The sequence below is a fragment of the Carcharodon carcharias genome, chromosome 1, assembly GCF_017639515.1.
Source record: "Carcharodon carcharias isolate sCarCar2 chromosome 1, sCarCar2.pri, whole genome shotgun sequence".
NCBI lineage: Eukaryota > Metazoa > Chordata > Chondrichthyes > Lamniformes > Lamnidae > Carcharodon > Carcharodon carcharias.
The window spans coordinates 254,879,485-254,892,776 of record NC_054467.1 but is presented as its reverse complement, the minus strand read 5'-3'; the positions used below and the strand labels follow the sequence as shown (position 1 = coordinate 254,892,776).

The 13,292-nt window shown below is 42.6% G+C and overlaps 1 protein-coding gene across 1 annotated transcript in view; it reads right to left on the bottom strand.

The window, feature by feature from the left end:
- Nucleotides 1-13,292, bottom strand: part of LOC121275919 (meiosis 1 associated protein) — a 103,917-nt gene that overhangs the window by 51,876 nt on the left and 38,749 nt on the right. Inside the window, exons 7-8 of the mRNA XM_041183756.1 lie at nt 10,802-10,949; nt 9,678-9,819 (exon numbers count right to left, since the gene is read on the bottom strand). Coding sequence (XP_041039690.1) covers nt 9,678-9,819; nt 10,802-10,949 — 290 coding nt within the window. The remainder of the gene's footprint in view (nt 1-9,677; nt 9,820-10,801; nt 10,950-13,292) is intronic.

The window sequence follows — 13,292 nt, the reverse complement described above, 5'->3', positions numbered from 1 at the left end:
GGAGTGCAACAGGTGAAAGTCCCAAGAAGACCTTCTAGTCAAAGGAAGGACAGAAACTTGGAAAAGGTCCTGTTAAGTGAAGTTAAGAGTGAGGGGCAGAGAGAAAGGCTCCAAGCTTCAGATTTAAAGAGACAAAAGCTGCAGAAAGCAGATTTAAAGGGAGAATAGTATGCCAGAGGCAAGAAGGTCCAAAGAGATGGCTGAAGTTCTGTAACTCTTTGCTATGGGCATGTGACATAGCGGTGTACTGTTAATGCTGAGTCAATGATAGAGAGTGCATGGAAGGAGGTGAACCCTTGCAGAAGGTGTCTGAGAAGAAGTGTCGGTTTGGGAGAAGATTCCTAAGCGAGTTCCTGGAGAGTGGAGATTGTAAACTCTCTTGTGAAGGACAAAGATCAGTGAGGCTGGTTGGTTCATGGTGTGATAAGCATCTGGGGGGAGTTGAGGAGATCCATAGCATCTGGTTGAGGTGGCATCTGTCACTTGATTTCAGAATGTGGTGTGTCTGACCACAGGGTGCCTATTCGTACATGAACTCATAGTCAGAGGTCTACAGCACAGAAAAAGGTCCTTCAGCCCATCGACTCTGTGCCGGTCAAACAAGTACCTAACTATTCTAGTCCTATTTTCAAGCACTAGGCCCATAGCCTTGCATGCATGGCATCACAAGTGCACGTCCAAATACTTCTTAAATGTTATGAGAGTTTCTGCCTCTATCACCCTTTCAGGCAGTGAGTTCCAGATTTCTACCACCCTCTGGGTGAAAAAATTCTTCCTCACATCCCCTCTAAACCTCCTGCCCCTTACCTTAAATCTATGCCACCTGGTTATTGATCCCTCAACCAAGGAGAAAAGTTCCTTCCTGTCTACCCTGTCTATGCCCCTTATAATTTTATACACCTCAGTCATGTCCCCCCTCAATCTCTTCTGCTCCAGGGAAAATAACCCCACTCTATCAAATCTCTCCGCATAACTAAACCTCTCCAGCCCAGGCAACATCCTGGTAAATCTCCCCTGCACTCTCTCTAGTGCAATCACATCCTTCCTATAATGCAGATTCCAGAACTGCACGCAATACTCCAGCTGTGGCCTAACCAGCGTTTTATACAGTTCCAGCATAACCTCCCTACTCTTATATTCTATGCCTCGGCTAATAAAGGCAAATATCCCACATGCCTTCTTAACCTTATTTACCTGTCCTGCTACCTTAAGGGACCGGTCGACATGCACACCAGGTACTTCCCAGGATCCTACCATTCATTGTGTATTCCCATGCTTTGTTGGTCCTGTCCAAGTGCATCGCCTCACACTTATCCGGATTAAATTCCATTTGCCGCTGATCAGTCCATCTGACCAGCCAGTCTATATTCTCCTGTAATGTAAGGCTATCCTCCTCACTATTTACCACCCCACCAATTTTCGTGTCACCTGCGAACTTACTGATCAACCTTCCCACATTCAAGTCTAAGTCATTTATATATACAACAAACAGCAAGGGGCCCAACATCGATCCTTGTGGAACCCCACTGGGCACAGGCATCCAGTCACAAAAACACCCCTCCACCATCACCCTCTGCTTCTGGCCACTCAGCCAATTCTGGATCCAATTTGCCAAATTGCCTTGGATCCCATGTGCTCTTACCTTCGCTATCAGTTTCCCATGTGGGACCTCATCAAAAGCCTTGCTGAAGTCCAAGTATATTACATCAAATGCATTATCCTCATCTACACCTCTTCAAAAAATTCAATCAAATTGGTCAAACATGATCTCCCCTTAACAAAACCATGCTGTCTGTCCTTGATTAATCCCTGCCTCTCCAAATGTAGATTAATTCTGTCCCTCAGAATTGCTTCTAATAGTTTTCCCACCACTGAGGTTAGACTGACTGGCCTGTGGTTCCCTGGTTATCCCTTCCTCCCTTCTTGAATAACGGTACCACACTGGCTGTCCTCCAGTCCTTTGGCACCTCTCCTGTGGCCAGAGAGGGATTAAAAATTATTGCCAGCACCCCTGTTATCTCCTCCCTTGCCTCACTCAACAGCCTGGGATACATTTCAATCGGGCCTGGAGATTTATCTATTTTTAAGCCTGCCAGACCACTTAGAAGCTCCTCCCTTTCTATGCTAATTTCTTTAATTATATCACAGTCCTTCTGCCTGATTTCCATACCCACATCATCCATCTCACTTGTGAACAAAGTATTCATTTAGAACCCTACCAACGTCTTCTCGCTCCACACACAAATTACCACTTTGGTCCTTAATGGTCCTACTCTTTCCCTAGTTATCCTCTTACTCTTAATGTACCTATAAAATAACTGTGAATTTTCCTTTATTTTACCCGCCAATGTTTTTTTCATGCCCCCTTTTTGCTCTCCTAATTTCCTTTTTAAGTTTCCCCCTACACGTTCTATACTCCTCTAGGGCTTCTGCTGTTTTGAGCCCTCGGTATCTGCCATAAGACTCCCTTTTTCTCTTTATCCAATCCTATATATTAGAGTATTAACTGACTTAACAGAGATAAAATTAAGACTTAAATAAATAAATAAAGAATCACCAGCTAAGATAAAAGAGGAAGAAGAGTCATATGGACTCAAAATGTTCATTCTGTTTTTCTCTCCACAAAGCTGTTAGACCTGCTGAGTTTTTCCAGCATTTTCTGTTTTTGTTTAGGAATCACCAGCTGTTTGCCAATCAGATTCTTGCTTTGTGCTGACATCACTTTATTTTATAGGGCAGTTAACTTAAATGTTTTACTTAGCCCATTACCTGTACACCTCATATTTTACTTTATTGGAAAGTTCAGAACCTTGTGTTGCTATTCCTTTCTTTTTAATTTTAACTCTATCACTAGTATTGATTAATTAATTGAAGACTGTAAAATATGATAAATTATCAAATTGGCTTTAGTTTTCCATTAATTAATTGATATTATATATCCTTACTTTTAGTTGATTAATTTAATTAGATTACAATAAAGATTAAAAGCTTACCAGAGTACTGACTCCATGTGACTCCTTGTCCTGTGGCATCACTTTGTGATATCTCCCTGCCTTTCACCAGTGTTTCCCTGTGTTCAAAGGCTCCTCCTCTTCTGCTGTGCTTTGCCACTACCAGTGCTTCCCATATTGTTTATGAAGGCTCCTCTTTCCTGCCCTGCCTTGCTGCTCTGCCTCTTCCCCCCACACTGTTTTTAAAGGCTCCTCTCTCCTGCTGTGCATTGCTGCTCTATCGCTGCCTATGTGTCCCATGCTTGTGACAGCCATGGCTCAGTTGGTAGTACTCTCACCTCTGTTGATTTGTTTCATATCTTCACAGACTTTTTCTCCTCTTTGGGAATGGTGAGAAGGTGTTGAAGCAGGCCGATTATCAACCTTCCAAGAAGAAAACTGTTGCGTGCACCCTAAATGTTGTGCAAGAGTGGGATGACGTCGGGACGCTCGCCCGACTTCTTCTCGTGTGATTTCATGTCCGATCTGGTTGGGCATGCGCCCAATTCTGCCCCATATTGTGGGTATTTGCTCTTCAGGAAATTGAAAAATGTTTGTTTGCCATGGTGAAAGTGTAAGTGACGAACCCAAGTGAATTTCACGACTGCGCAGAGCTGCAAAGTATTCTTGGATTCATACTTCCTCACGCCTGAAAATACTTTGGTCTTGCAATTGTTCAGAATTGTCCCACTGCTGGCCTTTAGCGATAACCCTCCCAGAGCTTTCGATTCAGGAGAAGGGCACCTAATTAGCATAGGACTGGTGGGCACTGGCACCATTATGGGTGGGGAGAGACACCGAAAATGTTAATTAGTAACAGTGAAGTTGGGTGTTGTCAGTGTACAAATGAAAGCCGTGCTTTCAATGATGTTGCCAAGGGGTCCTTGAAGGACACCAAAAGTAAAAGTGCAGCAGTGTGAAGAAAGTCATTGCAAGTGATACTCTTGCAAGTGATTAACTAGATAAGAATAGAAACAGGTGAAAGGTGTTAAAGGCTGCAGAAAGGTCACGAAGGATGAGGGGGGCCTTGTCACAGTTTTACGCTGAAAAATCCGGCTAATACTTCTTTATTAAATCAAATCAACACAATAAAAAACCAACTGAATATATACATTACATTTGGAATATAGATACCAATTACAACATTTTAAATCATATATCAGGGACCCCTTCAAGATTAAACTTCTCCAGGAGCTCCACTGTTTTGTATCTTTTATAGGTTTAATTATATAGGACAAGTATGGGTCCCATATTCCAGCATGTTCTGTGTGTATCCTGTTGACATGTAAGCTTTTTTGGTGGTAAGGGTAGATGCTATCATTTGTTGTGCTTGCCTTTGATGCCTTAGGTTGCTTATTACACTCTGGATATTACACACATGCGTGCTCATTAATTGTCTGCAGAATTGAAGTTTTATATCTTCCCAGTACATTCATAACAAAACCCCTTTTCAAATCAGTTTGCTCCCTGCAGTCTCCTTGACTGAGCTAAAATAGAGGAAAAAGACACATGTATTTATATTTCAGCCTCTTGAGACCTCAGGATGTTCCAAAATGCTTCACACACAATGAAGTTGATTCACAGAATCTTTCAGCGGAGTAGGGGACCATCAGGCCTGTTCCAGCTTTGTAAGAACTGTCCAATTTAGTTCCACACATTTTCCCCATAACTTCTCAAATTGATGCCCAATTATTTTTTAAAAGCTCCTATGGAATTTGATGGAATCCTTTCAGGTAGTGTGTTCCAGATCATAACAGCCCTCTGAGTGAAAAAACTTCTAATATTTCCTGACAATTATTTTAAATCTATCACTTCTGCTACTGACCCACTTGCCATAGGGAACAGATTCTCACTATTTGTTCTATCAAAACCTCAGGATTTTGAGTACCTCGATAAGGTCACCTTTTAACCTTCATTATTCTAAGAAGAATAATCTCAGTTTCTCCAATCTCTCCATATAACTGAAGTTCCTAATCCCTGATATTCTGGTAACTACCTCTGTAACTTTATCAAGGCTTTGAGGTTCATCCAAAAGTGTGGTGTCCAGAATTGTGCACAAGACTCCAGCGAGACCTAACCAGTCATTTGTAAGGGTTCAGCATGACTTCCTTGTTTTTGCATCCAATGCCCCTAATTACAAAACCAAGTATCCCATATGCTTTCTGAACTGACTCATCAACTTGCTCTCCTGTACTCAAATCCTCTTGCAATGAGGTCAACATAGCATTTGCATTCCTAATTGCTTGTTGCACCTGCATGCTTGCTTTCAGTGACTGATGTACGAGGACATCCAGGTCCCTTTGTAGATAAGCCTTTCCCAATCTATCACCATTTAAATAATACTATATCATTCTGTTTTTCCTACCAAAGTGGATAACTTCACACTTATCCACGTTATACTGCATTTGCCATGTACTTGCCCACTCACTCAACGTTTCTAAATCGCCTTGATGCCTTTCAACATTCTCCTCACCACTCACATTCCCAACTAGTTTTGTATCTAGGATTTGGGAATATTATATTTGGTTCCCTCATCCAAATCATTGACATATATTGTGCCTAGCTGAGGCCCAAAAACTGATATCTGCAGTACCCCATTAGTCACTGCCTGCCACTCTGAAAAAGACCCATTTATTTCAACTCTCTGTTAACAAATTCTCAATCCCTGCAATATATTACCCCCAATCCCAGACCCCCTAATCTCTTATGTGGGTCTTTATCAAAAGCTTTCTGAAAATCCAAATACACCACAAAAATTGGTTCTCCCTTATCTATTCTGCTAATTACGTCCTCAAAATACTCCAGTAGGATTGTCAAACATGATTTCCCTTTCATAAATCCATGTTGGCTTTGTCTAATCCCATTGGTATTTTCTAAGTATCCTGTTATCACATCCCTTATAATAAACTCTTGCATTCTCCCTACTACTGATGTTAGGCTAACTGGTCTGTAATTCTCTGTTTTCTCCCTCTCTCCTTTTTTAAATAGTGAGGTTATATTTGCCACCTTCCAATTTGCCAGGACTGATCCAGAATCTATAGAATTTTGGAAGCTGACAATCAATGCATCCACTACTTCCACGGCCGCCTCCTTTAGTACCCGGGGATGTAGATTATCAGGCCCTGGGGAGTTATCGATTTTCAGTCCTGTTAATTTCTTCAGCACTATTTTTTTTTAGGAATATTAATTTCCTTCAATTCGTCCTTCTCACTAAACCCTTAGTTCCTAGCATTTCTTCCTCCGTGAAGACAGAACTAAAGTAGTTGTTTAATTGATCTGCCATTTCCTTGTTCTCTATTATAAATTCTCCTGTTTTGGAATGTATGGGATCTACATTTGGCTTCACCAATCTTTTTCTTTTTACATACTTATAGAAGTTTATAGTCTGTTTTTATGTTCCTTGCAAGTTTACTATCATACTTTATTTTTCCCCACTTAATCAATCCTCTCCTGAATTCTAAACTGCTCCCAATCCTCAGACTTGCTACTTTTTCTAGCAACTTTATATGGCTCCTCTTTGTGTCTAATACTATCCTTAATTTCTTTGGCTAGCCATGGTTGGGCTGCTTTTCCTGTTGTGTTTTTGTGCCAGAAAGGAATGTATAACTATTGCAATGCATACATTCATTCTTTAAATATTTGCCATTGCCCATCCACTGTCTTGCCTTTTAATGAAGTTCCCCAATCGAGTGTAGCCAATTCACCCCTCATACCTTCATAGTTTCCTTTGTTTAGATTTACAACCTTAGTTTCGGATTGGACTACTTCACTTTCCATCCTGATGAAGAATTCTATCATGTTATGGTCACTCTTCCTGAAAGGACCTCGCACAACAAGATTATTAGTTAACCCCTTCTCATTGCACAATACCAAATCTAGGATAGCCTGTTCCTGGATGTACTGGTCTAAAAACACTATCTCATGCACACTCCAGGAATTCATCTGCTACATTTTTATTGCTAATTTGATTTGCCCAGTCTATATGCAGATTAAAGTCACCCATGATTACTGTAGCACCCTTGTAACATGCATCTCTAATTTCCTGTTTAATGCCACCCCCTATCTTACCATTAATATTTGGAGGCCTATAGACAACTCCCACTGATGTTTTCTGCCCCTTGTGGCTTCTTAGCTCCACCCAGACTGATTCTACATCTAGATTTTCTGAGCCAATATCCTTTCTCACTATTGCACTGATTTAATCCTTAACTAACAATGCCACCCTACCTCATTTTCCTTTTTGTCTGTCCGTCCTAAACATCGAATTTCAGTTCCCAGCATTGGTCACCCTGCAGCCATTTCTCCTTAATTGCAATCATATTTTACCTGTTAACATCTATTGGGGCTGCTAGTTCATCTGCCTTATTGCAAATGATCCATGCATTCAGATACAGTGCATTTAGATTTGTCTTTTTAAAATTTTTACACATCTATTTTTGTACTATGGCCCTATTTGCTGCTAGCCCTTTTTTTCCTCTGCCTTCCACTTCTGCTTTCTATTTTATTGTCCTTCATTTCTATCTTTGTTTCCCTCTCCTGTGTCTCCCTGGTCAGGTTTCCATCTCCCTGCCACTCCAGTTTAAGCCCTTCCCCCATTACTAGCGAATACCCTGTAAGGATATTGGTCTTGGTCCTGCTGGGGTGCAACCCATCCAGCCTGTACAGGTCTCATCTTCCCCAGAATCAGTCCCCATCAGTCCCAATGCCTCAGGAATCTAAATCCCTCCCTCCTACACCATCTCTCCAGCCACGCATTCATCTGGTCTATTCTCCTATTCCTGATCTTGCTAGCACATGGCACTAGGAGTAATCCTGAGATTGCTACCTTTGAGGGCCTGCTTTTTAATTTATTTCCTAGCTCCCTATATTCTGCTTTCAGGACCTCTTCCCTCTTTTTGCCCATGTCATTGGTACTGATATGAACCACAACCTCTGGCTGTTCACCGTCCCCCTTCAGAATGTCCTGCAGCTGCTTGGTGACATCCTTGACCCTGACACCAGGGAGGCAACATACCATCCTGGTATCATGTTTGTGGCTGCGGAAATGTCTATCTGTTCCACTTATGATAGAATCGCTATCACTATTGCTCTCCCGCTCTTTTATGCCCCCACCGCCCCCCCCCAACCCCGTGCAGCTGAGCCACTTGTGGTGCCACAGGCTTGGCGCCTGCTCCATTCCCCTGAGAAACCATCTCCCCCAGCAGTACCCAAAATGGAAAATCTGTTAGAAAGAGAGATGGACCCAGTGGACTCCTGCTCTACCTGCCTAGTGCTTTTACTCTGTCTGGTTCCATTCCATTTCTGCCTGTGCACTCTTTACCTGCAGTGTGACCATCTCATGGTACATGCTACCCATAAAGATCTCAGCCTTGCAGATGTTCCACAGTGACTTCAGCCCCAGCTCCAGCTCCGAAACACGGATTTCGAGTAGCTGCAGTTGGAGACACTTGCTGCACACAAGGTCGCCCTGGGCTCTGGAAGTTTCCCTAACTTCCCACATCGCTCGGGAGCAGCATTCCACATGGCAGAACTGCCCTGCCATGATTTACTCTTTAATTACTCTCTTTACTTTTACTCCATCTAGTTTAAGGAATATTAAATATAGGCTAGGGACCTTACTTCTTATACTTTAAACACTACTTAATCTAAACTTTAAACACTATTTAATCTAAACTTTATAGATTGGACAGTAGAAATACTCGCCAGGTCCTACTCACCAAGGCTGCCGCTCCTCTTGTACTGGCTCCTGGTCCCGGTCTGGTCTCGGACCTGGTTCCCCTTGCTCTTTAAGGTCGCCACTCCTTTCGCTTTATCAAATGCCAAAGCCAAAAGCAAAAGAGTACCTCCTTCCCTTCAACCCCTCTCTTCTCCAACTCCCTTAATCACCCAACTCCCAGAACTTTATTCTAAGTCGCATTCAAGTATAAGTCGCACTAAGTTGGCTGGTTTTATATGCTCCTATGACAAAGGTGAGCTAACCCAGTTACAGAAGAACCAGTTTCAGCTGCTTCTTTAATTAACTCAGCCTAACTGCTCATCCAGTGGAGACCTTGTTAAAACCCTGCTTAAGGCTGTGAACTTGAGAATTTAAACTGTAGATTTCAGTTAAATACTGGCATATGATCTTTTACGTGCACCTGAGAAGATTGTTGGGGCCTCAGCTTAAAGTCTCATTTGGCAGATGGTACCTCCATCAGTATTGCAGGTCTCTGGTGTGGTGCTTCAACCCACAACCTTCTGTTTGCTGTATTTAATGCATATTTATTATACTCATCTTTTTCTTATGACAGTTAATAGAGTAATATCTATATTTCATGCCTGATCTTGTATAGTCATTACAATCATTGCATAACCCATCTTTAATAGTGAATGTATAATTTATATTAACAAAAGCTCACTACAGCAATTCTATCTGGTGCAACTATACTTACAATTCCTGACATAAGCTGATCATTAATATTAAATATTGAGTGAGATTGTCATCTGAAAGCCTACAATATGAATAAATGGGTGTCTCCATCTATGAATCAATGAGCCACTTCAATGTTTGATGTTTTTCATTAGATTTAATGAAAAGTAAGCAGCAGTGAAATTAATTTCAGACCTTTTCACATTGCAGCTATAAAATATTATTTTCCTGTCCTTACTCTTATTATTTGGTAATGGCTTTTTGCTTCTCATTCCTACCTTCAAAGTATGACAGAGTGCATGAAAGTTTTGGTGGTTTGTCTCCAGTTCATCCCAGTCCAGCTTCCAGCAGTTTGTCGGTCTGATGATAAGTGGTAGCCCATATAATATGGATTCACAAACACCGTCAGCTTTCAGAGCCCTATAATGTAAGGATGTAAATAAGCATCTAGAGCTTGAAATTTGACTGCCCGGTGTCCATTACGGAGGTGAAAAATGTAGGCGAAAGAAAGGTTATCAGGCAAAATGTGACACCGAGCCATAGTAAAAGATATTAGGACAGGTGGCCAAAAGCTCAATCAAAGAGCTATGTTTTAAGGATTGGTTTAAAGAAAGTGGGGAAAAGAAGGGGGAGAGGTTTGAGGATGGAATTCCAGAACTTAGGGCCTAGACAGCCAAAGGCATGGCTTCCAGTGGTAGAGTGATGAAAATCAGTGATATACAAGAGGTCAGAATTGGAGGAACTCAGAGATCTTGTGGGGTTGTAACACCTGAAGAGGTTACAGGTATGTGGAAGGGCAGATCTATAGACTAAAATGGAAACCTTGATAACAAACTGTGCTGCATTGGTCAGAAGAAAATGCATAAAGACAAGGAAACATATGCACAGAAGGAGCTATTCATCATGCCCATGCCAGCTGAGAAAGAATTATCCAGCCTAATCAACAACTTGTATTAATTCCACCTTCCAGCTCTTGGTCCATAGCCCTGAAGATTATGGCATCTCAAATGCACATCCAATTTTTTTAATGCAATGAGGGTTTCTGCATCTTCCACCATATCAGGCAATGAGTTCCAGACCCCACCACTCCTCAACTCTCCTATAATCCTTTTACCAATTACTTTAAATCTATATACCCTAGTTATTGACCTCTCTGTGAATGGAAACAGGTCCTTACAACCAACTCTACCTAGGCCTCTCATAATTTTATACTTCAGTTAAACCTCCCCTAGCCTTCTCTGTGCAACACAAAACAACTCCAGCCTATCCAAACTTTCTTCATAGTTAAAATTCTCCATTCCTGGCAATACTCACATAAATCTTCTTTGTATGCTCTATAGAGCGACCACATCCTTCCAATACTGTACTCTAGCTGCGGACTAACGAGAAGAAGGCTACTTACTTTATAACTTGGAGTTTGTGCTGCAGAGGTCCTGGGTTTGTTGCTTTGTTTGTATTCTGGTAGTCTCGGAGGCTCTCAGTTTTCTCAGTTTTCCCAGGAAGGAGCGCAGGACTGATAAGTCTCTCCTGAACATCACATTTCAAACAGGCTATGAATGAGAAAGAAATAAATTATGTCGACCACATTATTTTTTCCTTTCAGATCTTCCCTATATTCATAACTGGTGAAAAGACAAGTTGTGGAAATAAAGAATAAGAACATAAGAAATAGAAGCAAAAATAGGAGTAGGCCATTCGCCACATTGAGCCTGCTCAGCTAGTCAATAAGACCGTGGTTGATCTGATGTGGTTTTAAATACAATTTCCTATCTGGTCCATAACCCTTGATTCACAGAATCACACAGTGCAGAAAAAGGCCCTTCGGCCCATCGAGTCTGCACCGACACGTGAGAAACACCTGACCTACCTACCTAATCCCATTTACCAGCACTTAGCCCATAGCCTTGAATGTTACGACGTGCCAAGTGCTCATCCAGGTACTTTTTAAAGGATGTGAGGCAACCCGCCTCCACCACCCTCCCAGGCAGTGCATTCCAGACCGTCACCACCCTCTGGGTAAAAAAGATTTTCCTCACATCTCCCCTAAACCTCCTGCCCCTCACCTTGAACTTATGTCCCCTCGTGACTGACCCTTCAACTAAGGGGAACAGCTGCTCCCTAGCCACACTGTCCATGCCCCTCATAACTTTCTACACCTTGATCAGGTTGCCTCTCAGTCTTCTCTGCTCCAATGAAAACAACCCAAGTCTATCCAAACTGTCTTCATAACTTAAATGTTTCATCCCAGGCAAAATCCTGGTGAATCTCCCTTGCACCCCTTCCAGTGCAATCACATCCTTCCTATAATGTGGCGACCAGAACTGCACACAGTACTCCAGCCTCACCAAGATTCTATACAACTCCAACATGACCTCCCTACTTTTGTAATCTATGTCTCGATTGATAAAGACAAGTGTCCCATATGCCTTTTTCACCACCCCACTAACATGTCCCTCTGCCTTCAGAGATCTATGGACACACACACCAAGGTCCCTTTGTTCCTCAGAACTTCCTGGTGTCATGCCGTTCATTGAATACTTCCTTGTCAAATTACTCCTCCAAAGTGATTCCTTTGTCAATCAAAAATCCAACACAGCTTTGAATATATTCACTGACCCAGCCTCCACTGCTCGCTGGGAGAGTGAATTCCAAACACTAATAACACCCTGAGAGAAGAAATTCCTCCTCATCCTCTTCTTAAGTGGGAGACACCTTATTTTGAAACTGTGCCCCCGGTTCCAGATTCTGTTGAGGACCTGGCAGCATTGATGCATCCAGCTTCTTATGTTAATGAACTGCTAACGTTGGTCAGAGAGGTCATTGGTCACAGTGCCACTCTGCTTTTCATTGCTGGAGGAAAGGGAGAGGGCTCGCCCTGATGGAGGATTGCCCTGGCTTGCTACAGTGTCTGTCAGGGGCACCAATGGAAATCTTCAAGGTGGCCTCACAGGGCTAAATGAGTGATGGATGGATGAGAATGCCTGGAGGAGGGTGAAAGATAGTGAATTTTGTAGATAAAGGGAATTGAGTGCACGCCTTCCCATTTGCCAGCATGCTAGAGATTCAGCAGTACTGCAGAGCATTCAGCCCTCAAAGGCTAGTTCTCATGATCTCCTCCTTGTGTTCCAACAAGGGGTCAGTCTTGGAGAGTGATTGACAAAGCACTGTCACATCACGGGAGTAGCTAAAGCACCCAAGGTAACAAAAACAGTACCGTCACTTCATACAAGCATGCTCCCCAACCAGTGCAGATCCATTCACATCAGTGGGTCCCCTTTGAACAGCATGGCATTAATGAGCAGGAGGAGGTGAGAGAAGCAGAGGCAGCTGTGGGCAGTCCCCCTCAGAGGATGGAGGACAGAAACAACTATGCTCAGCTGGGCCAAGATGCATGCCCTTGGGAGTCACAAGAAAGGTGTCTATACTTTGACCAGCAGCAACAGATATGTTTTATTTATTCATTCATGGGATGTGGGTGTCACTAGCTAGGCCAGCACTTATTGCCATCCCTAATTGCCCTTGGACTGAGTGGCTTGCTAGGCCATTTCAGTGTTCTCCAGGGGTCAGTGTTGGGACCTTTGCTCTTCTTGAAATATATTAATGACGTGGACCTTGACATACAGGGCAGAATTTCAAAACTTGCAGGTGATATGAGACTTGGAAGCATTGTGAACTGTGAGGAGGATTATGTCCAACTTAAGACCATAAGATGTGAGAGTAGAAATAGGCCACTCGGCCCATCAATTCTGCTCCGCCACCCAATGAGATCACGACTCAATTCCACTTTTCTGCCTTTTCCCCATGACCCTTGATTCCCTTACTGATTAAGAATCTGTCTATCTCAGCCTTGAATATACTTAATGACCCAACCACTACAGCCCTCTGTGGTAAAG